Below are 26,087 nucleotides of genomic sequence, written 5' to 3' on the forward strand. Positions count from 1 at the left end.
TCATTTTGTATGAGTAATGGTTTTCTTGGTTTTGATGGCAAAACAATATACCTTGAAATTTCCCAAGCTGAGCAGATAGTTTCCTACCAAACCTAGAGAAGAGGATTAAAATTTACCTTTTTGAAAATGAGAAAGTATATTTAGAGAGAAGATATTCCATTTGAGATTAAAGATAATTTTATAGAATAGTTTGGCTGCAACCTATTTGATTTTATATACATGTTTAAATAGAAAGGAAGAAAACTTTAATTTAATAGAAAATGCTGTCATTTTTTCTTTAAGAAGAGTTTAAGATAAGTCTCACTTTTCTTTAGTGAGACTATCCAGAATAGTCCTCCTTAGTAGCTTTACATATGATTAAAATTTGACTTTCAGTGAAGTGCATTGCAATCTTTTACCACTGATGATTGACAGAAAGTAATATAGCTTTAGTCTTGGTTTTCTTTATCAGCAATGCTCTTTGGGGATCCTGTATGTATTTTTGCCGAACATCTATCATAGCTGGTGTTTTAATTTATTACAAATGGAAAGATTTGTTTACATTTGAGAAACTGAATGCTCTTTTTAAGCAGAGTAAATGTACATGTTGATGTGACTGCGGCCCTTAGATGTTCTTTAAAAAGAAATGAGAGCTTTTTAGCTGCTCTTCCGTATCGCGGGTGCATATGTTCTTTCAATGGATCTTTTCTGTGGCACACTATAGGGGAAAATAGCAGCCCAATTCCCCCATCAAAGCTGATTTAAAGAGGGATCATCTTCTTTCTAGTACTAAAATTATGCTCTGTGTTATAGTCTTCTGGAAAGGAAATGAGAGAGACGAGGGTTCTGGGGCTGCTTCCCCGCACTCACAGTATGCTGCTTCTTGTAAGGGAAGAAGTGCTTGCTGCTCTGCTCCTCCCACTGCCTCTGTTTTTGGGTAGTCTCCTCTCTAGGTGTGCCTCTCTAGCTGCTGCTTACAGCTTTCTCAAGCCACATGAGTGTGAACTCGGAGTGATTCTTGACATCTGGCGCTTGCCCAAAGGATTCCGAATATCAGCGAAGAACCTGACCGAAGTCTTGTCAGGTTCACACTGCGGCTGCTTGGCAGAACCACAAGCAACAGCAGTTGCTAGAACTGTCTGTGGCATCACAAGCACAACATTGCATCTTTTTATAGTCCCTTCACATTTGGAAGGTTATTTCTGCAATGATAAGCCCTAGGAATTTTTAAGTCAAATTTTAATTCTACAGAACTCAGGAAAAGGGAGTGAGGCGAGGTATTGAGACTTGGTGGTTCCTATCTGCTCCCAGCCCATCCCCACCTCTCTAGGTCCCCCGCTCCCGTCTCCTCGGCCCCATCCTTTGCTCCAACACCTCTGGGTCCCATTCTTGCCTCTGCACCTCCCTGCCGGGCATGTGCTAGTTTGGGGAGCAGGAGGCAGAGCTTCCACAATATGTCCCTGTGGGGGCACTAGTCCCTCTCTCCCCCGTTCCTCCTCCCTGACAGAAATAAGTGGCTTAGGCTCCTATATTCATCAGGGAAAGTGAGTAGATTATCAATTGTGTGTGTGTGTGTCTCTGTGTGTGTATATCTATATATATCTATTAGGGCTGTCAATCGATTAAAAAAATTAATTGCAATTAATCGCACTGTTACACAATTATGGAATACCATTTATTTGAATATTTTTGGATGTTTTCTACATTTCCAAATATATTGATTTCAATTACAACACAGAATACAAAGTGTACAGTGCTCACTTTATATTTATTTTTATTACAATTATTTGCACTGTAAAAAACTGAAGAAATAGTATTTTTCAATTCACCTAATACAAGTACTGTAGTGCAATCTCTCTTTATCATGAAAGTTGAACTTACAAATGTAGAATTATGTACCAAAAATAATTGCATTCAAAAACAAATCAATGTAAAACTTTAGAGCCTACAAGACCACTCAGTCCTACATGTTGTTCAGTCAATCGCTAGGACAAACAAGATTGTTTACATTTACAGGAGATGATGCTGCCTGCTTCTTGTTTACAATGTCACCTAAACGTGAGAACAGGCGTTCACATGGCACTGTTGTAGCCAGTGTTGCAAGATATTTAGTGCCAGATGCGCTAAAGATTCATATGTCCCTTCATGCTTCAGTCACCATTCCAGAAGACGTGTCAATTCTGATGATGGGTTCTGCTAGATAACGATCCAAACCAGTGCGGACTGACACATGTTCATTTTCATCATCTCAATCAGATGCCACCTTCAGAAAATTGATTTTCTCTTTTAGTGGTTCAGGTTCTGTAGTTTCTGCATCAGAGTGTTGGTCTTTTAAGACTTTTGGAAACATGCTCCACACATTGACCTTCTCAGATTTTGGAAGGGACTTCAGATTCTTAAACCCTTGGGTTCAGTGCTGTAGCTATCTTTAGAAATCACACATTGGTACCTTCTTTGTTTTGTCAAATCTGCAGTGAAAGTGTTCTTAAAATGAGCAACATGTGCTGGGTCATCATCCAAGACTGCTATAACATGAAATATATGGCAGACTGTGGGTAAAACAAAGCAGGAGACTTACAATTCTTCCCCAAGGAGTTCAGTCACTAATTTAATTAACACGTTATTTTTTTTAATGAGCATCATCAGCATAGAAGCATGTCCTATGGAATAGTGGCCAAAGCACGAAGGGGCATATGAATGGTTAGCATATCTGGCATGTAAATACCTTGCACTTTTGTAGCTGGCATTGCCATTGAAATGCATGTTCTCACTTTCAGATGACATTGTAAATAAGAAGCAGGCAGCATTTTCTCCTGTAAATGTAAACAAACTTGTGTCTCTTAGCGTGACTGAATAAGTAGGACTAAGTGGACTTGTAGGCTCTAAAGTTTTACATTGTTTTGGTTTTGAGTTCAGTTATGTAACAACCAAAATCTACATTTGCAAGTTGCACTTTCACCATAAAGAGATCACACTACAGTACTTGTGAATTGAAAAACACTATTTCTTTTGTTTATCATTTTTACAGTGCAAATATTTGTAATAATAATATAAAGTGGCATTGTCAACTTCGCATACTGTGTTGTAATCAAAATGAATATACTTTAAAATGTAGAAAAACATCCAAAATATTTAATACATTTCAATTTGTATTCTAATGTTGAACACTGTGACTAAGCTGCGATTAATCGCGATTATTTTTTTTCAAGTTAATCACATGAGTTAACTGTGATTCATTGACAGCCCTAATATCTCTATCTAGATATATGCACTTTCCGGACGCAGTAACCTGTTAGTTGCTATCCTTAAATGTAATGCTGTGCAGCAAGGATATGCCACTGGGGATGGAATAAGGACATACCGTTACTATACACACGTTCCTTCGCCTACTGTCCTCCTTCCACCTCCCCACCCCCAAACAAAAATCAAATAGAACTACATACCTATGTTTGCACAGTGCACAGCCAACATAATGGAGCCTAGTCCTGGGAAGTAGCATAATGTAAATAATTACTACCAATAGTAATCGCTATAGGAAAATAGCCAAGAACATAACAATCCTCCTGAATATCAAGGATCTGGGAATTCTGAAGCACACTCATGACAATTTCTTCCAACAAGATTAAGAGAATTTTGTTAGCGTTTCTTCTTATTTTTCCAACAATATTTTTCTGTAGAATCCATTTGTTGGTTGCAGAATTCTAAAAACTCTGAAAACCTGCTACCTGTGTATGTACCTGTATAATTTTATTATAATAAAACACAACATACACACACAGACCCAATTAGAATCTGCTGTTAACTTCTCTGCCCTCTCCCATCATCCTATATTGTCCTCCTAGATTTTGCGGTTTGTGAGAGGTCACAGTACCGAAGAAAAGAAAAGTCAAAGTGGAAGCACTTCCCTCTCTCTTCTCCTGGTTATCTGAGGGGTTCAAGAACCTAAGTTACAGGAAAGGTTATGGGTCTAGGAGCATGAGGCAGCTGTAGCGATTCCATCAGGACCAGCTGTTTTATACAGGAAGGAGAAGGGAAAGAGGCTACCTTGATCACAGGAGAAAACAAGCTGGGTTGTTCAGAAGCCTAGAGTTTAGAGGTTTTCTGTTTGTTTTAAAAACTATAGTTTATATCAAAAAATAGCTTGATTTTAGGACTTTGTGGAGCAGTTGTGTGCCCCTGTGATACGCTTATACCAATATTTCTGCACAGTATCAGATTTCAGGTTTGCATCTCAAGAGCATGGAATTACTGTTGTTTGGACTTATTAGCCATTGGCATTAGAGAGAACTTTGAATGGATTTGCTTAGGAGGAGGAAATTGACTCGTAAAAAAAGAAAACAAAAATCAAGATTTCTAGTCACTGGTGAGCTTCTCAAAGGACCCTATCCTTCACCACATATAACATTTTGTCAATTGTTCAGCAGTACTCCTGGATTCATCTCCGATGCTGAGCACTCACATAGCAGCTTCTACAACTAACACTTTCTGCCAGCTGTGGTTGGCTAGGAGACTCCTTCCCATCCTGGTGGATGATGACCTTGTTTTGGTTATACATGCCTTTGTCACCTCCTGCCTGGACTACAGCAATGCAATATACGGGGCACGAAGCCAAGAGCCTCTCGGAATCTCCAACAAATACAGAGCAGTGGAGCATGTCTCCTCAGTAATATGGGCTTTCACGAGCACATTGTATCTGTTCCCTGATATCTGTGCTGACTTCCCATAGGATATAGACTCATATTTAAGATCTTCATCCTTATCTGCAAGGTACTCAGTGCTTAGACCGAGCAAATCTAAGAGATCTCCTAGATCTCTGGAATGAAGAGAGTGGCTGACCACCCTATTCCTCCGGCACAATGGAGCTTTGCCATAAAGGTGAATCTCATCTGGGCAGGAGACAGAGCTTTCTTGGGAGCCAGTCCAAGACTGTGGAATGAACTCCCTCAGGAACCAAGGACTGTCAACAGACCTCGCCATCTTTTGTTCCAAGGGCAAGATGCACTTCTTCAACCTTGCCTTGTCTAACAGAAACACACAACAGCATGTACATTTAAATAAAAACCCGACCAAAATAAAACACTATGGAGTACACACAATTCACTCACTGGGGAAAGGATGAGGGATAGAAAAAGCCATCTGTGATGCATGCTAATCATGTCATATATTGCACGACTGTAAAGTACTCAAATACTGCAGTGATGAGTGGTATGCAAATCAGTGTAGAATTGAATATGAAATTCATTTTGCTGTATCTAGTGTTTAGGTCAGTGAAATCAGCAAATTTTGTTGCTACCATCTTTAATCAAAGTCCTTATTTCACTTGGGTCATCAGGCAATGAAATGGTGGACATACTAACTATTCTTTTCTCTTCCAATTTCCTTCTTCTCTGTAGCATCAAAGTTTTAAATGAGACTTTTCCCTGCCTCTCTCACCCAAACTAAGAAACAAGCTCAGGATTAGATTCTGTTCTTCATGACTACTCAAAGTTAATAAGAATGTCACAGGAGAACTCAAATGAGTAGATTTATTTTTTTGTAAGGGACGCAATTGATTTATATATCTATGCTCAGGAAAAGGTGGGGACGTATGTCTAATGTGGATTAAATCCTTCTTGCCCAATATATTGCTGAAAAATCAACATTTTCCATCTGTGCAAAAATACCACCCTTGCAGTGCTCTCAGGGTCACAGAGACCTAGGATTTTATCTGCTGATTAAGTGGTAATTGTACACATCAAAGCTACACTAGGGCAGTTTAAAACAATGCTCCCAATTTTTGCAAGATTTTTTTTTAACATGGACGTTCCAGTGTTGGATGTGTTTATGCCTTACACACCTGTCAAGTTTCTAAGATATTTGCCTAAAGTGTGTTTTTTCCACAAGCCCTGTGTATGGGGCAGTACGTAACTGTGTTGCCCTGGAAGTAGACTGGGAAGCAGATTTTGACTCCATTTCCCCCTGCTCCAGGTGGGAACATATTCTGCTTCAGCCCTATACCTGCAGAGCTGTGCTGCCCAATGCATTGTGGGAGAGGAAGAGTCAAAGCTCCATCCATTGCCTGCCTTTTTCCAATCACATGCACAGCCGGTGAGGAGTTGATCTCCTCTAGGTGCTGCTACTGCTACCCATGGAAATGAGTTTGAGTATGGAGAGGTGCTTTATGCTCAGACCCCTTTGCAAGGGCATAGGCTAGGCCACACTATGGCTTCAAATGATGAGATGCAATAAAAGATTTTAGTAATTTTGAATCAAAAAGTTAGACAGCATTACTTTGACATTGAGTCATATTTCCCATGACTGTAAAGGCAAGACAGAAGTGCAGAGGAAAGTAAGATTGTCAATTAAATGCTGTGCACCCCCTTAGAATTATTTCAGTAAAATAACCAGCTATTTCTTTTATATTTATAGGTTACTCCTGTAGTTAATTGTAGCTGGATTATTAATGTTTATTATTTGTAATAGGATAGTGATGGGAATCCAAACAGCCATGAGGCTTTTGTTTTGCTAGGTTCTGTACAAAATGTTGTAGATGTGGTCTGTGTCCCAAAGAGCTTCAGAGGGTTTTTTTGAGTCAAGGAAGAGATCCAGGCTAGAGGAGTACATCATTTTCTTCTGCGATAAGAGTAATACAGGTAGTTTATGTCATATATGTATACTTTTCAACTCTACCATCTACATAGGGTTTTCGTTATTGGGGAATTTCTTTCCACTCTCCTATAGGCTTTCTCTTACCTCCCCTAAGAAGGGCTACTGCTCCATAACAAAATTTCAAAGAGAAACTTAGGCCTTTTTTACATTGGGAATTTGCCACAATTTCAGCCATTAGCATAATTGCACCAGTGCAAGCCACAAACGGAGGCAAACAAGACATGAGTTGCACTGGCGAAGCTTATTCTGGATTAAAACAGGGGTATTGTTTCATACTTGAGTGGAATGTAGAAAACACATGAATACTAGTAGGTGCTTTTTCAGGTGGTGTGTAATGGAATCTTATGTTCAAGGACTGAGGTGAGAGGGAAATTTGTGGGATTTGGGATTTGTAGAGTGCAGTAAACTGTGAAGTGATATGATTTGTTAAGGGTGGAGTTACAAATTAGAGGAAATGGGGTTTGATGAGTATATTTATTATAAGGCATTAGCATCCTACTCTGCCTGAAGGGGAGTTTAGGACTATCCAGAAATTACTCTTATCAATGCATACCCCTACTTTACTAGTCAGTTCCTCTCATTAACCATTTGTGTCAGGTGGAGCGGGCATTCTGAACGTTGGAGTGACGGAGTAATAGCAGTAAGTACAGTAGCTCTTTCAGACTGGAAGGCCAATGACAAGGGGTGAAGAAAGAGAGAGATTAACAAAATTGCAGTTGAGTGAAGAAAAGCAGGAGGATAAATCAGACTCTCCATCCAAATCTGTACATATATCCCTCAAGCCTCTTGAACCTGACAGCTTTGTATTATGTGAAGATATCCTTCATTGCTTGTACTGCACATGAAAATTAGTTTGTTCATGGGTTATACAGTATTGCATGATTTCTAAATAAATGTATTATGAAAGAAAGAAAACTCACTACTCTGTATATATCTGCTGGTATGCATGGTGACGTTTTGATTCCATTGAGTAGAGAGCTAGCTAACCATTTCACTGTACTTTATTTCCTCTAAGTGGTTAATGCAAGAGAAATGGAGAGGCTGAAAATACTCAGTTTAAAATAGAAAACTCTATTGAGCTCTAAATTAATGGAGGTTGTTTTGTTATATCATAATGGTCTTTATTTTGAAGATTGAGGATAAATTAATGTTAGATTAAAGCTATTACTAAAATTTAGCCATCTGTGATTAAAGGTATAATGAAAAAAATAAGAAACTGATGTGGACAATCTTGCATATTTAATTATTTTCAGATTTTTTAAATTTGCAGATTGTCAAAGCAGTGTATTGTAATTTTAGCTCATTTTTAAATACTTTGTCTGAGTGAGAATCATTGTATTGATTCATATACAATTCAATTATAATAGATGATATAGCTGCAGTTCAGTTACGTAAGAGTATTTTCTTTATATGTATTTTTAAATTATGTTAAGGGAAAACAGAGCATATGTATAGCTTCCTTTTTAGAGTGTATAAATCCAAATAAATATACAAACCAGAAACATTTATTTTCTCCAAAATAGGAATTAGTTTTAAGAGTAAATTAGCTTGCTCTGGAGAGCAACATTTACATATTTTTAGAAGTGACATTTAACTATTTTCTATTTAATTCTGTGCAAGAAGTGAATATCTTGCTCTCAAGGAGCACGTTTCTGTAAAATAGTCTTAGATAATGGCATAAAACCTTCCTGTTTCCTGTATGATTGGAAGCTTTACATAAGCATGGTCCCGATAGTAAATTCTGAGGTGTTTATTGATCTCACACGGTCATGGGACTTGATCATTCTGATGATTGTGACACTATAGTAGCCTCATACTCTGGCATAATTGAACAGTATGCTAACAAGCATATTTAAATGCAGTAGCAGATGTTAAATTTAGATAGGCTGTACACGCAAGTCACTATTCAGAATCTTAGGTAAAGTTCTAATTGTTATGCTTCACTGTACCTCCAGTCCTTTGCTACAGTGATTTAGTCATGAAGCCAGACAGCATATCACTTAATAATGAAATATGAATAGTGTTTGGCATCCTCTGAAAGAAAGAAAGAGAAATCCATGATAACAGATAGCAATTACTTTTAACCTGTAAAATCCTTAACAATTGTCTTTCTAGTTCTTGGAAACATTTAACTTGCTTTGTGCATTGTTTTTAGTTTTGAAGTTACTGGAAACATATATAAAAGGCCTAATTTAGGTATTTTGCCACGTTTCCCCTGAAACTTCATGCAAAATGACGCTGTAGAAACATCATTGTGAGTTCATATCCTCCTTATTTGCAGCCCCATGTGCAGCTTAGTCCCACCAGTCAATGTCAAATGGATCAGGGAGTGCACATGCAAAATGGCTACGTCCCTTAACACAGGACAACCTACTTTGCCTCCTGGCCAGCTTTACTTCTGCTTTTCCATACAGAGCTCACTTGTGCCTTCCTGGAGCTCTTCAACAACACAGGGAACACACCTGCTGCTGCACAGGGTATAACCTTTTTTCCTCCAGTGTTCCCATTCTGGTACTCAGGCCAGTGCATGGTAGGCTTGGCCCCACCTCCCCTCCATTCCCTTGAGAGTACTGTACACCCTTGGATAGTAAGGAGGGAGCAGGCCCTGCACTCCTTCATGAAGGTATGCTCAGCAGTTTCCGCCTCCTCTCCCACCCTCATCCTTCTTCCAGCAGACCAGTGAGCAGTTTGTCACACAACATGCAGCTGCTCTTCTGCTCTGCTGAAAGAAACTATGGTAAGTTCAAGCATGCTTAGAGACAATCCAGATTTAACATTTTATTATAAAATAAACAAAACAGACATTTCATTTATTCTTCCTACACTGGGATTCATTATTACCTGATGATACAAATTAAAAATTAGAAGTAATGTATTAGTCTAAGATATGGTAAAGAGGGAGACCATTTGAAATTTAAACAGGGCCTTCTTCGCTTTATTGCAGTATGCTGACTGATGCGTATTTAGTTCACCCGGACGATTTAAACATAGCCTTTGTGGCTTTGTTCTCTGAACTAATAGTGTAATTTTGGACAAAAATTATAGGAAGAAAGCTCCATGTCCTAGTGCAAAAGACTCACTAGATGTTTTGTTAAATGAGAGCGTTCAGAGTCCTCTCTTCTGATTGTCTTCACGAGAGAACAGTCACATTCTACCTGAGCCATGTTCTCTTCTTGGGCTTGTTCTCCTTCGCAAGGTCCACCAGAAGGCTCGCAAAGTCAATAAAGGACTCCAGAGCATGACATATTCACCCTCCATTTTTTTTGAAGGACAACTAGAGATCCTCTCTTAAGTGTAGACTCAGATGCAAGTTCATTATGCAGAGTTACAGTGTGGATTGGAACCGAGAAAATGAGTTTGTGTATATTTGGTTGAGGCACTGAAAAAGTGTTTAGTGTGATTTCTACAAGTCCAGATTTGCAAATGAATGAACATAACATTTTAAATGTTCCCACCATTTCCAATTTTCCTCACATGTTATCACATGAGTTTTTGCTTTGTTTCTACATTTTTTACTGGAAAGTTCTTGTAGTTTGTAAAGGCTTTGTTTTATTATAAATTTTGGCAGTTTCTTGTTTCTTCCTTACCGAGCAAAAAGTAACATTGCTTTGCAGACTAGCAGCATATTCAGAATACATTCTTTTAAAACCATTAATGTTTTTATTACTTCATTAGTCAGGGAAATATATTCTTAAATTTATATTTGGGATCATCACAGATAGAAATCTTGGGCTATTTTAAAGGATATATCAACTTAAATGGTGCTATTGTAATTATTCAGCTAAGACTTGATTTGCTATAAATTAGATATATTTGTTAATGAAGTAATCACAAAATATTTTGCTGTGTAACTATGAAATATTGTTTTAATTATGGTTCCCAACATTTATATTATAAAGTATTTCCAAAATGATTAATCAGGTCAAGCTCTGTTAATATGACAATTTAAAAAGTATTACTAAGACATATTTTAAATGCTTACTTAACCAAGTATAACCTCAGAATACATTATGACATAACTGAAGTGATATTGTAGCAAGAGTTTTGCTTATAGTACGGTATCTATCTACCTACCTATTTCAGTAGGCATACAGCCCCAATCCTGCGGACACATATGCACGTGCATAATTCTATGCAGAAGAGTAGTTGAATTTCACTTAGTGGGAAGACTCACATGTCTGAAGTCAAGCACGTGCAGAAATGCTAGTGCTCCATCACTGAAATATTTGAGTGCCTATGTATTTAAAGAAAGACCCAAAAAATGGTGGTTTTGCTGCTTATCATTAGCATCCAAGTATATAAGTATAATTAATTTAAATAGAATTATATTTTCTTTTAATTCTGGTAATTAAATGAGATTTCCATAGCTTTAATTTACATGGAATAAAGAATTTTTAGATACTGCTGACATGGTAACACAAAGCTCACACTATGGGATCAGTCATTCATTAGCCCTATTTACTATGCAGTTTGACTAGACTAAGTGTTAATTGGATGACAAATTATGATAGAAAAAAACAATCATTCTATTAATGATTTATTTGTGGAGAAAAGAGAAATAAAAATGATTTCTATTTGGTTTAATGATATAACAACAGAAATCAAAGTATGCACAGAACCAGCTGACAACTACAGATAAGATGCCTCTCACAAAGGCAACTTTGATATACTAAGGTCAGTCAGTAGGAAGATACAGCAATATAAATCACTTGATTCAGTGAATGAAGGTTATTTCTGATCTTTTGTGCATGTAATAATAAAACCCACCAAAATATCAGACAGCTTCAAATTTGGATTCTAGCATAATTGCCAATGAAATATAGATAATATTCCATTAATTAGATGGCATCAGTGACTTAGTAAGTGGGCCAAATTCTGTCCTCCAATATATTTGTGCCTCTCCATTAAAATATAAGGGACTGAGGTGGGATTGTGCATATTTTACTGAGAGCAGAATTTATCATATCATTTATGTGTTGAATTTCATGGCAAGGACAGAATTTGGGTCACAGTTTTACTATATACACCAGAAGTACAATTTACTGAGATCTGAATGTGAATTATGAAATATTCACCAATTTATTTTGCATTGTAAGCTTGAGAAAATCATGAAGGTGTATAATTTGCTAAGTTGTACAATGGATATGTACCAACGTGCTGGGTTTAGTTTAAAAAACACAGTAAATACTAACATTTTCCTTCATCTGATGCACTTGAGGAGGGGGAACGGGTTCGGGGTCCCCTTCAACAGGCAAAGGAGAGGAGGTGCCTTCAACACGACTGTTCCCACTGAGTCTGTAGGATGAATGTGAACGAAGAAGAATCATGTATATGGTCTTATGTATGGCACCAGATTGGAAGTTGGGAGATCGGAGATCAGTTCTTGGCTCTGTCACCAGACTTCCTCTGTTGTATAGGTCAAGTCACATAGGCACCTATCCTTCAAACACTTAGACATGCACTTAACTTTAAGCCTGCAAATACTCCCATTGACTTAGTGGGACTACTCTCCCGCTTAAAGTTAAGCATGTACATAACTGTAGGGCCTTAATCTCTGAGTTTCAGTTGCTCACCTGGGGATGCTGATACTTACTTTCTGTGTGCTTTGTGTATCTTCTGTAGTTTGTAAAATCTTCAGGGAAGGGGCCCTCTCTCTCTCTCTCTCTCTCTCTCTCTCTCTCTCCCCTACAATATGTATGTACAGAATATAGCATAGTGGAACCTTGATTTTGGTTGGCGCTTCTGGGTACTACTGTAATACAAATAATGATAACTAATATTTACTCCGAACAGTTCTTTTATCAAACAGAACACACGGGTAAAATAACTTCTACAGAAAAGTATTTGCCCAGTGGTTTTGTGAACTGCAGACTTTAAACATAGTCATCCTCAGAGGACTCTGTATTGGTATCTGAGTATCACATTTCCCTTAGGTTTAGAATAGACAGTAAGTGCCTTTTTTAAGATGTCACTGTGTAATAACCATTGGTAGGTGCTGAATTTTTATGATTGAAATTAGTATACTAGGAATATCACAGGTTTCTGCTAAATCTATAGAAGCATGGCCTTCAGTTTTACTAAGGAATAACCTATTTTATTCCATTGTGTCCAGTCAATGATTCACTTTTTAAGACTGTCTTGACCTCTCATTTGTGTATGTATATGCACATGTGTGCACATGCATGTATAATTTCACCCACACATTTTTCTCGTCACAGACACACTGTACAAATCAAAGTTCTCAGTTCCATTGCTTAACAGACCCCAGTAAGCAAAAAACAATTTGTGCCCACAAAGTCATTTGTAGACCTAAGTGTATGTCTGCACTACAGTGTAAGCCTGGGCTCAGGCTCAAGCCAAACCCCCCCACTTCTATCTATACACAATTGTGTCTGACTCAGGCCCACAGGTCTTCTGGGCCGGACCCATGACCTGGCAAGGTCAGGGGGGTTCCAAGGCTGAGTCATACTGGGACTTGGGACCAAACTCCATCATATTGCTGTGTGTGGAAGTAGCTCGGGCCTGGGTTCCCCAGGCTCAGGTCTGGACAGCCTGCCAGTGCTATCCCACAATCCCCTGGACTGGTGTTCCTTGTCATTCCAAGACTAGCCAATCGACTCCCAGTGAATGGAAGCAACCCCCCCCCCATCCCCCTAGTTCAGTACAACTTCTTGATGTTTAACCCTTCCATTTTATTCTGACCATTGAGCTGCAAACAGAGTGAGCCTACTCATGAATTTGCAATGGCCACCAACAAGAAGTCCCCAGCCAAGTGCACTGCTATCTGGGTCACAGGATCACAAGCAGATTTTGGTAAATCTCTGGTGCAAGGCAAGCAAAACATTCAAATTCAGTAAAAATGCCAGGAGTGACCATGTGTACTAGGAAATAGCAAAGGAGCTGGCTGCATTGGGGATTCACCAGTCTGGTGACCAGTGCAGGGAGAAGATTTAATAGGCTCAAAAGCAACTGTTGTAAAGCCAGGGATGAGAACCGCACCTCTGAGAACTTTGGCATCATCCTGCCTCTTTTATGAAGAGTTTCACTGGGTGTTGGGTACTGTGTCGAGCACTGAGCCACCAATGGTTCATGAAAGCCTGGTCAGCCATGATGTCAACCTGCTGACCCCTGAATCTAATATCAGACTGGAGAGGATCCAACAGGCACCAGATCAAGCTAGTGAAGTAACTCGGGTGCTCACACCAGTCCTTGAGGAGGCTTTGCTGCCGGAGCATGTCCTGGGTCTATACTCTGAGGAGCTGGAGATGACTCCCTTGAGGAGCAGCAGAAGTAGAAGAGGCAGAAGAAACCCCAGAACTTGGTGTTTGGCTCCATGTTTGTTTGTTGTTAATATATGAATTGGAGGGATTTCTGGTTTATAAACCAATACAATTGTTATTATAAGCCACGGGTAGCAGCATGAATCTCCTAATGGTGGAATGCATGCCAGCACCTTGGCATCACCCCTTCACCTGCACCAAACCATGTGAAATTCAAAATGGATCCTGGGAAGCACAAACAAAAGTTAAACAAACATTTACATTTAATTTTTTACTTGCTACTTGCTCATTCTAACGTAAATGTGCTGGGGCGTTAAAAGTAAGAATCTTATATTGCTTTTCCTTTAGTACACTGCTCCATACAAATTTGCCATGCCACAGCATAATGAGCTATCTGTAAACGGTAAACAATACAGGGAAGGAAGAATGAAATGTAATCCATGGGTGACTAAATCAATGTCCAAAATGTGACTGGGGGTTGTATGCAGTTCAGAAATATTCCAGGTGAGAGGGAGTGGCTGTGTAGTTCTTTGGGAGTCTGTATTATCATGTGTGTTTGCATGGAGTCCATAGATAGATATAGTCAGACCAGGCAGTATCGGAAACTGTAGGAACGCAGTAATCTGTGTGGACACCAACACAGTGCCCTGTTGATTCTACAATGAATTTTCATCCAGTCCCAGGTGCTGATAGCTGTGAAATTTTTCCCATAGTAGAAACTCCAGATAGGCAGGCACATTTTGGGGAAGTGTGTGTTTTTCAGGCCCACTTCTGTAGGCCACCAGCCCACTCCACTCAGATGTTGCTCAGTTACCAAGTACATTTTAACTCACCATTGTTTGTGCTCTCTTTTCACTCTGATTAATTCAGTTGTGTCCACAGAGCTTCTGTGATCTGAAGCTTTCCTCTTACAGTATATTGAAGCACAGTTTTAGAAAGTATTTTTTGGCCTTGAGATTTCACAAAGCACATTTCTCTGGAGAGGCATTAAACCTTTGTTGAAGTACTGAGACAATAGTCTCTCTCTCGCTAATGGCCACTAGAGTACAGGCTCCTGCTTTACCCACTCCATGTCCTGATCCCTCCATGGTCATGTACTGCAGACCAGGAACAATTTGCACAGTTCCACAGTTGGGTGGCCCATGCATCCAGGACCTACAAATAGCTGGACAGGGCAAAGGTACCCCTTTGGCCTCCACCTCTGTGCAGCAGCATCAAGTGCATGCTACATATGGAAAAAGGGGAAAGGAGAACAGGGGGTCCAGGGACAGGCAAAAGGAGGTGATTTATTTGTTGGTACTGGTTTCACTACTGATACTACTCAATGTGTGTGTTTTGCACTTTCTTTTATTACTGGTTTTATTGACAGTTTATTACTCGTGGTTTGATGTTCTAATGGCCACTGGGTTGCCCAGCAATGCTTTAATATTGTGTTTTGTAATATAACCTTGTTCAGAAATTAACGGCTTTTATTTTATTTGAACTTTCCTTAAGAAAGTTTTTATTTGTTTATTAAGGAAGTAATAAACTGCATCACATCATATTATGAGTATTTTGAATACTGAAGATAAACATACAGCAAGGAAGTTTTTCTCCAAACATAATTTTGCAGGATATCTGTTTACATCAATCCATAATGAAAATCCACAGTTCTTGCCACACAGTGCACCGCCCCTTACCCCCACTTCATAAGCAGTCATGTCATCCATAACTAAAATCCCCCCATTCATTGTGTACAGTGACTACCTCATTTTGTGTTAACATTTCTATACAAACCCATTCATAAACATACTATTCTCCCTCCTCCATTGGGCTATGCAAGTCCCTAATGTGAGAACACAGAGCATCCCTGATTTGTGTTGCCTGGGGGCATCTTGTACCAGCTGTGACAGGTGCACTTTCTGGCTGAGTGTACCTGTTCAGTAATCCATTACTGTCATTCAGGGCCAAAAGGCTCACCTTTGGGGTCTCAAAGATTGTGAAGAGCTCAGTAAGCCACAATAATGTGGACAGCATTTATGACACTGAAATCCAAATGTGTCTGTATCAGCACCCGTGGGATTTCAATATGCCAAACGCATATTCAACCACCATTCTACACCTACTGAGAGTTTAATTAAAATGTCCTCTGCCAGGGCCTCTGAGATCAGGTTACGGTTTCATAAGCCAAGGCCAAAGGAGGTGTGTGTGTGTGTGTGGGGGGGGGTCTCCTAGAATAATAGTGGGGACAATAATTCCATTTATGACAATGTCATTTGGTGAGAATAGTGTCTTGACCTGACCATGAGGGTGGACCCTTGATCAGCAGAAAATCCTGGCATCTTGATTTTTTTCAGCACAGCCCACATTGGGATCCATAAATCAGCTTCTGTAATCCAGGGACTGCTTTACAGTGGAGTAGTATCTTTTGCAGTTTATGCACTCATGCTTCTTGAGGAGGGCAAACAAGGGCACGTGAGACCCATCAGTGGTGCCAATGCAGTTTAGAAACACCAATCTCCCAAAACAAGCAGTTACTTCAGGGATATTGTTTATGGCCACCTACTTCTGGGTAAATCACTTTCCTGATTTCACCTCCACCACCACTTTACTCTCAGTTAACTTTCCAACACAAAACTGGTTAACAATGGACATGTAGCAGTCTTGGGAAGCCATGATGCTGGAGGGTTGAGGCAAACTGCTGGAGCCACTGCTGCTCATCCCAGGTCCTCATGATGATGGATCCCACCAGTCTATGCTTGTAGCCTTGCTCCAAAGGCTCAGGTCTATGAAAGGTGCATCAGTGGCTACACCAAGAGTCGTGAGCGGCGTCAGCCAGTTCAAGTCTGCCATGTCTGTTTTATCATCCTCCTCCTCCTCCTCTGTAAGGTGCCTTTGGGAGGTCAGAAAAACTGCCAAAATGTCCACCAATGTCTCATGGATGCTCTACCTGTTTCCTGAAACAAGAGTGAAAGCCCAAGCAAGGCAAGTTCTTCAAACGGTGATTCCTCCCTGTCGCTGGCTCCGGCTGCCGAGATCATGCAGACCCAAAAGATGGTTTGGCAGGTTGTGTTGGCAGGCTGTGACAACTTCCTGCAATGTGGGGTTGGCAAGCAAGTTTTCCCACATTGCACCACAAACAAAGGGCTAGATTGGCTACAGCTGGAGAGGGCACTAGGAAGCCTGGCTTGACTCGAGTCTGCATAAGGCACTGCAGATGCCTGAGCACTGGTGTGAGACCTTCGTTCAGAAATTCTAAACTTAGGACATTCAAGCCAGGCCTTGCAAACACTGAGCTAGTGAGCTAGAGTTCCAGTGACCCTGGGTTTACATTGCAGTATAGACACACCCTAAGAGGCAGTCAGCCAAACATCAACATGTGTGTGTTGGGACTGCAAAGCAAGGACTTGTTTCCATAGCTGTGCATGTATCTATTTGCCTTTTCTTTTATCCCAGATTTCTCCTGTTGAAGACTGATTCGTTCATGAATTTGAATCAGTTTCAGTTAGTGATGTGACTATGCTGGTTGCATCATTTCTTCAATGTAGGAGGTGTCATGTTCCAAAAATGGGTATAATGGAAATATCACTTCCTTTTGTGCGAGTCCTGGGATAGGGTTAAAATGGGAATATTGTGGTAAATAGAGGCCATGCCACTGCACTTCAGATTTTGAATGAGCAGAAGCAGTGGAAATTACTTTCTAAACCAGGCCACCTGTAACACAGAGTTCTTTATTTTATTTTTATTTTACAGAAATTTTATGCTGTAGCTGTTGTGGGAGGGGGAAAAAACACGATTGGCCTTCATTGAAGTGTTTACAAAGTATCTGCCATCTGGAACAGTTCCAAAAGGTAGTCAGTTGGTCTGTCTCTTTTGGGACGTGGAGTGTTTCTTGCTCTGAAGAGTTTTCTGTTAGTTTATCAGATATGAACTGGATTAGCAGTCTCTGGGATCTGTGATCCATGACAAATGTAGGTGAAACAGCAAACATAAGGCCTTCTGTTTGGGTTTTGACCAAATCCACTTACTAATTGGCAGTCTTTGGGGAGCTTTGGGGTATGAACTATGATTTAGTACCTATATCCCTCTTGGTTACCAAAACCCTTATCAGGAAACATCAGGTCTTCTATTTGGTGGAGATTTTCATCATTTCATCAAGATTCTGCCATCATTTTAACAACTGATTGGTAGGCTCTGAGTTCCTGAGTCCTCAGATTCTACACTGGTTTCATTGATCTACTAACCCTATTAAGTGTCCATATTGATTCTTTTAGAACTGTCAGCAGACTTTGATGCCACTGACCGTGAAAACTGCCTTTTTTGTGGATAGAGATTGGTGGAGTTGAATTTGGATGAGTCCATACCTTCCTTTAGAACAGGACCTTGAATTAGTTACTGTATGACTCCTTATATAGTAAGTAGGACTAGAGGCTTCTATTCTGTCACCACTCCTTCAACAGAGAGATGGTAAAGTGAGTCGGACTGTAGAGCCACTCATATGTGATGATATTGCTCTCTGTTTCATCTGATCTAAATAATGTGGTTGCTCAACTTTCCTAGTATCAAACAGGTGTAGGGGCTGGGACAAAAACACAGATAAAAGTCTAGTGGAAAAAAACACAGGAAATTGTGGAAGTGATAGCTACCAACTCAGGGAACAATCCTGCTGATTGTTTCTATAGTTTGCAACCTAGGGGACCTGTTGGCTCTTCAGCTGCTTCCGGTAGTCCAGATTGCAGCATTAGCCAGGAACATTTATTTACACCAGCACTTATATAGCAGGTTTGAAAGCACTCTTATCTGATATGCTGAGCACAGTCCTCCATGCAATTTGTTACCTCAGATCAGTTGTCTGTACTGCACTCTACTATACCTGGGGCAACACTGAGAAGAACCCTTAGAAATTTCAGAAAGTGCAGAATATGGCCATCTATTTAATTGTAGGGTTTTTCACAAATGGAAATTCTTTCACTTGTGCTGTAAAGTCTGCCCTACCCTACAATTAATATCTACTTTCAAGTCAAATTGTGGTTTTGATATATAAACTGCTTTATAATTTGGAGCCTGGATTAACTTAGTGTGGATGTGGTTCACAGTTCATGTTTGGAATCTGACAGTCCCAGTATTTTTATGCGTTGGGGCTTCATCTCTGAAATCACTTCTCCAAATTGAACCTGTTGTCCTTTTTTGTCATTTTGCAGTGCTGGTTCATTTATTGCTTTTTCTGAGGAGGTGAATCAAAGTGTAATAGATTTCAATTGTAATAGGAAGTGTTGTGAATATTAGTCATAATAGGTACCACTAAGTACTTGCTATAATATTAAATATGTGGTAAAAAGGTTTTATCAGCATGAGTTTGGTAGGGCTGTGTTACTTATTAAATCCATGAATGTGTTATGCAGGGTATCTAAAATGATAGCCAGCAAAATCTTTATGCCAGATCAATATGTATTTTATAGATCCCACTTATTTTACAAAAATTTGGAAATATTTTTAAGTTTTAAAATATGTATTGGATTTTGTTTTTCATTTCTGTCCTAAAACTTGGCAATGACCATGAGACCAGCTGCTCAGGAAATTACCAGGGATAGAAGCAAGTGCCTTATAGCATTGAAAAATCAGTGGTCACTTATTTACAATTATGTAAAGTTTTCCATGCTATCCCTGAAGCGTCCAAAGATATTAAATCTTAAACCTGCCACAGGTTAAAACTGACTATACATATCCCACGCAATGTTCTTTGGGCTATAAAATTCACATTTTGGAAGGAGAAAAATGGGAAAAAAACTCAAAGGCTCTTTAAAACAAATGTGTCTGAAGCTCATCAGAGGTAAGAACTATCAGAATTCTACATCCCAGAGATGACAGCTTAGTGGGCCAAAGGGCAGATGCAGCAGTCAAAAGTGTATGGTAAACCCAGCTTTTCACAAGATATCACCATCACGTCTATAGAGTGCATATATATAACTATGAATAAATGCATACATACAAATATATATACAATCTCAGGTTCAGGATTTTCAATAATTGTATTTTGCTTTATTTTAGATATTTATGTGTAAACACTGAAGCTCATTTTTAAATAGGAATTGGACTAATTTTTTAAGCAAGCTCTGAAAGTGGTGATATTATATAAAGCATTCATTCATTGTTTAAATTGTATGTTTCCTTGTGTTGAGATACTGCTATTTAAAGCCTATATCATGCTGATATCATATAGACTGTGTTTTTCTTTTAAAATTCCAGAATAGTGGTTTTGTTAAAGAACCACGTACACATTACCTGTGAATTGATTGTGAACTTGTTATGCACAGAAACATTCTTGTTGAATGTAGCTAATTTATATCTAGAGACATTCTGTAAATTTCTAAACAAAAACCAACCAAACTAAAAGAAATTTGACCAAAGCACTGTAAACATTTCTTGGAATAATGTATCAATTTAGAAAGAAACAATAAATAACAAGAATCTGAAGAATGGAAATCTCATAGAAGTAAACAATAGTCCTTTCAGTGTGTGTGAACAGATTCTGTTTGTGTGGAGATCCAAGTTTTAAATGTTGTTTCCGTCAGTAGCATAATCCTTTTAAGAAATACAAAAACTAAAAATCTTTTAAGTCTTTTTATATTATTACAAAGCACATTTGAAGTGCATTGACAATATTTTGATAATAGGTGAAAATGCATAAAAGCATAACCTGTGCATATGCCTGGTTACTACTTGACTAAACTATTGAAAAGCATGAATTCAATTCCTCATTCCATAAATAATAAAGTAGTTATAAAACTAATGTTGACAGATAGTGCAGGTGTATCTTTCCTACTTTCTTGTTATGCTATAGATAAATACTGTAGCAAGAAAATATAGACGTTTGTTGATATGAACACCAGCTTTACAGAGTGAGAGGTAAACACTGGCTTAATTAAGTTAGGTCAGTATTTATTTCAAGAGACAAAAAATTTTGACCATAATAAACATGAAATCAGTATACTGTGTGTATTGTTACATATAGGATCAACATTTGATCAAACATTTGGAAATCTTTACTTTATGGTGATACTTTCTCAATGTATAATTTTTTTCTTTTAAATTAACATTCAGTACTGATGAAACCAAAAATTTAAAAACACAAGCTATTTATTTCCTCTGATGTATTTATTAAGGTCTGAAGGAATGTCAGCCAGTCAGATTGCCATTCAGAGTTTCTCCGAAGAAAAATATTTTATGCATCAACTACTGCTGAAAGAGAAACATACAGTTATGAAAAATAGTCACAAAATGACCACTATTCCTAAAGATATTCTTCATATATAGACTATGCATGAGATTTCAATGAGTTTTAACTATATAAGAAGTTAAAGACTCCATTATTAAGATCATTCAAGGCAATAGAAAGGTGTGAGATAGAATGCTAAATTTCTTAATGGAAAAAATTAATTAATTTTTACCGTCAATTTGTCAGAAAAAATCTCTAAAGTCAGAGAATGTGTTTTAATTTTGGGGAGGATATCCTGCATTCAGATATAACAAAGAGGTTGAATTCTTACTTTAAGTGGAAAACTCAACTTATCCCTAACCATAGAGCTGTGACTGGCACCTCCATAATTAACTGTTTGACACTGCTTCAGACTTTTGCATTCATTTCTATGGAGGTAAATAATAGAAACTTGCTGACTCATCACAAGACTGCTTTTAGCCAGCCATGATTTTCACACTGTATGTAACAATACTTTCGATTTTTTTGCAAGTTTTGGTTGAACCCGATGAACATTGCATTAGGTCATCTTGTATGAATGAAAATTTAAAATATTCATGTGTTTAGCATGGTATAATTTGAATATACTGTACACTTCAAAAATTCTATTCAATTGAGTGGACTCTCTGTTGCCCCCTTTTTCAGATGACGGTTGCTGCTGGTACGAGCATTGAGAATAACATTCAAAGGACCATATCCTGCCCTAATGTATGTTCCACATATCTTGGATTTGTGTGTAATTTCAATGCAAAACCTCATTACATGAATTTGATATTTTGCCTTCCTCAAGAATCTCATGTATCTCAGGGTCACCACATATTATACTACAAGTGGAGGTTTCAGCCTATCAAAATGATGAATTCCTGTCATTTTTTCCTGTATGATTTGACAGCTCAGCTAAATAAAGGCTAGGATGATATATTCACAGCTCCTTCCAAGTTTACCTTGCTTCTCTCCCATCTGAATATTCCTGTCAGATGAAATCAGTAAAATAGCAATTAGCAAAATGAGAAAAGTAAGATGAGGGCACTTTTATTCTATTTTACATTGTACTGTATTGGACTTTAAAAATATCTCATACTAAATTTGGAAGGAAACTTTATTTTCTCTGTATTGTGTGACTTAAAATGAAGGTGAGGGAGGAGTCACTAGTGATGGAAGGATAGAATAAGAAACCTTTGTTTTTGTTAAAAAGAAACTATTGATTCACTTGTAGTATAATAGCTAATTTATCTTTTGCAAAAAGCCTGTTCTATAAGTGGGAACTCAGTGGCCCAAAGCCTGTCCTCTGATATGCAGAACATTAGTGGGAATTCAGCACATACTCTAAGGGCAGACTTTGGCTCTGGGTCCTACATTATGTCTTGAATACCTTGTATATTGAGCATTACTTTCTCTTGATAAAGATCACATTTTTTGTGGGGGAGGAGGCTATTGATCCTGAAATTCAAGACTTATTATTGCATAAAATGTAATCCAGGTAAGTATGATCGAGTTAGACCATACTGATAATTAAGCATCACATGAATATTATTATTACTATTTTTGATATTGTCAAGATGAAACAGCACGGGGATACTGAACCATTCCCATCTCTCAAAAAACAAACAAACACAAACACAAAACCTAGTTTACTGCAGAAACTTTCCATTTTTCAAGGAGCATAGAAGTTTCCAATTTTCTGTAATGGATTAAACTGATTGGTATCCTGCTTCTAGCTATTTGGATGGATCACCAGTATGTATTTCTGGGCATCTATTTCAATGGGCCAGTGAAAACACTGCTTGATTAAGAACTGCTCTCTTGAATTCTAGTTACAGTTTTATCTGATGAGGCTAAAGACCATTTCAGGGTATGAAATATCCATGTAGAGGTTAGTCAGGAGGAATGGGAGAAGATGCCATGGATATACAATGCAAGATTTATTTCCAAATGGGGGATCCTCTCTCCATAACCAACCTGACTTTAACTCCTTCAAGACAAGATCAGTCTGCTGATTTGAAGAGGTAATCACTTTCCCATCATTCAGATGTCATCTATAGATAAATCTTGAATTAGAGGACTTGAACCACAGGCTTGGCAGTGTACAATAATGTTTCAAACTCATACACAAAGACTAGTACTATCACTTCAAAGAAGCATAGGAAGGGTAATTTAAACATTAAAAATAATTGATAAAGAGGTCTTTAAAACTTAGGAGGACTTAAAGTATACTTCCTCCAGAAAGAAGTCAAAGATACAGGCCATCCTACAGCAACCTTGTACTCTTTGGGTGAAATCCTGCACTAATGAAAGCAATGGGAGTTCTTTTATTGTCTTCAGTGGGTTTAGAATCCTCAAGAAAGGATGAGAGGCCTCAATGATAAGCCAAAATCACAAATTCACCCCACTCCTCATTTTCTGTCTTCTCTGACAGCAAATTTTTCTCCTCCAAAAAGAAACAAAAAGGAAGTTTATGAATCCTCAGAAGACACTGAGGTTCAAACATAAGAATTGTATATACCCAAATATTTAAAGAATTGGAATATTCTCATAACTCAGTGAATAAGAAGAATTTTAGTGACTATTTCCCAAAGGTGAAATAGAGGACAAAGTATTTCTTATTACAATAACACTAATAAATCTTACAACAGGGTTGGGAGACTCTGGGCTTTAATAATCGCTTCTGAAGTCTCTTCACAAGTTAGAAAGAATTCCCAAGTCTAGTTTTCAAGAAAGAGAGCTAGTGCCCATTGTGGATTCCATCTTTATTGTAAACCTATAAAAAAGTCTTTCATATTGAAAGTTAATGTTTAGAACACAGATCCCATGGATAGAAAATAATCACACATGCACTCTCACAAGGTATAAAACTTCCAGCTTACGTTCTTAATGTGATGATTCACTCATGCCTTACTTCTGGACTCACTGTAAAGTGGCTTTAAGATCTAATTTTAGATTCTGACTATAGAAAGAAGTACAGTAAATCCAAAATTCCTGTAGACCTAATTGCTCTAGCTGCTGACTTTCACTTTTTCAGTGCTGATGCAGCTACATATGCTCTTTATGGTCCTATTTAGAATGTCACTTTAATGAGTAGGTGGAAATGCCCTGTGGTTCAAATTCTGGTCAGGTGATTTTGCCTGTAACTTAAATTAAATGGCTCTTCTCTTCAAGGTACCATAAGCTTTTAAAAGATAATTTGGATGCTACCATAAAAGGGATTAATGCAAAGACAGTTGTTATCTTTGACAGATACCTCAAAATAGGGAAGAAATACCTAATGAAAGAACCCCATATAGGTTTTGTGGTATGACAAGATATACAAATCAAGTCTATTCCAGAATTTCTCCTGCTTGATAGAACCAAGGCAGAGTAACTTCCACATAAGTTTAGAGAAAATTGCTTTTATTTCTAATGGTCTTTTCCCATTAAAACTACCTTTAGGGATCTGACACTCTTCCTGTGTCACAGAATAGGAATAAATCAGCAAAGACAAAATTATTATATTTACACCTCTACTCCTATAGAACGCGACCTGATATAACACAAATTTGGATATAACGCGGTAAAGTAGCGCTCCGGGGGGGCGGGTCTGCGTGCTCCGGTGGATCAAAGCAAGTTCGATATAACACGGTTTTACCTATAACGTGGTTAGATTTTTTGGCTCCCAAGGACAGCGTTATATCAGGGTAAAGGTGTATTATCTCAAATAGTTGCTACTTAGAATGTTGGAAGATTGCTTCTATCTAGACTTAGCAAAATAATATCTCATATCTCAAAAATTGGTAAACATATAATAAATCTTTTAGCGCTTGATCCTGCAAATATATATATATTTGAGCAACGTCAAATATATATATACTTATATATTTGAGCAACGTCAATATATATATACTTATATATTTGAGCAACGTCATGCACATACATTTGAGCAACTTCATTCACATGAACAGTCATACTGAACTCCATGGGACTTCTCACATGAGGAAAGTTACTGGGGACAAAGGACCAGATACACAGTCATGTCAAGAAAAATATTCTATATTTCATAGTTTACTGGAAATCAGGATGGGGTTTTGACCAGTTATTGACTTCAGATAGCTAAAAATTCCTAGAATACAAAATAATCTCACTTCTGTTGACAATTAAGATGCATATCTGCTTATACTATACCTACTGTCTAGCTGAAAGCCATCAATACTTCACTATGTTTGTTGTAGGAAATTGACATTGTCATGATTCACATTACCTTTTGGTCTAGCCTAGCTCCATGATGTATTATAACAGTAATTCTCCCAGATCCACAGAATTATAAAAGTAAAGTTTCCATCTAATTTCTTATAAAGATAAACTAATAAAAGCTATTTCTTTCTGTATCTGTTCAAGAAGTGAATCTAGTAGTCTCCACTTCATCAAATATAGGTGTTTTAGTGAATTTAGAACTCCCTAACTCCCTCCCTGTAGCTCTGTGATTAGGCACTTAATTTAACACAAAAAGATATCCCTTGTTTCCTAGTCAATAAAGGATAAACTGATCTTTATAATCTGATCTTTCCAAAACTAACGTAAAACTTCATCAGATGATGTTCTTCACCTAAATTATGATATCATGCCTATGGACAAAATTGCACACTCGTCCTCTGATATATATCAGGGCTCAATAGCCTTAGCATCTGGAATTTTTGGCCCATAAGAAAGATTAAACATCATGCTAACCAATTACTGCCATGATGCCTGGTCACCAAGAACTTGATAAAACTGATATCATCCAAAACTGTCCACATCCACCTAATAATGGCTTTGAGAAATGCATTATCAACATCTGTCCACTATGAAGAGCAGCCATTTACTACAATTGTTTTTGTCCCAGGAAAGAGTCAGTTTTTAATTTGCCTTTTATCTTTAGTTTTTTCTTTAATATTACTATTTGTAACAGATCTCATTTAAAATTTTATTTTTAGAAA

The 26,087-nt window shown here is 38.0% G+C and overlaps 1 protein-coding gene across 6 annotated transcripts in view; it reads left to right on the forward strand.

Moving 5' to 3' along the window:
- Positions 1-26,087, forward strand: part of PPFIA2 (PPFI scaffold protein A2) — a 619,889-nt gene that overhangs the window by 268,095 nt on the left and 325,707 nt on the right. For all 6 annotated transcript variants that reach the window (XM_073327625.1, XM_073327626.1, XM_073327628.1 and 3 more), the window contains one exon: positions 21,787-21,849. In XM_073327625.1, coding sequence (XP_073183726.1) covers positions 21,787-21,849 — 63 coding nt within the window. The remainder of the gene's footprint in view (positions 1-21,786; positions 21,850-26,087) is intronic.

This window comes from Lepidochelys kempii, chromosome 1 (assembly GCF_965140285.1).
Source record: "Lepidochelys kempii isolate rLepKem1 chromosome 1, rLepKem1.hap1, whole genome shotgun sequence".
NCBI classification, from domain to species: domain Eukaryota; kingdom Metazoa; phylum Chordata; order Testudines; family Cheloniidae; genus Lepidochelys; species Lepidochelys kempii.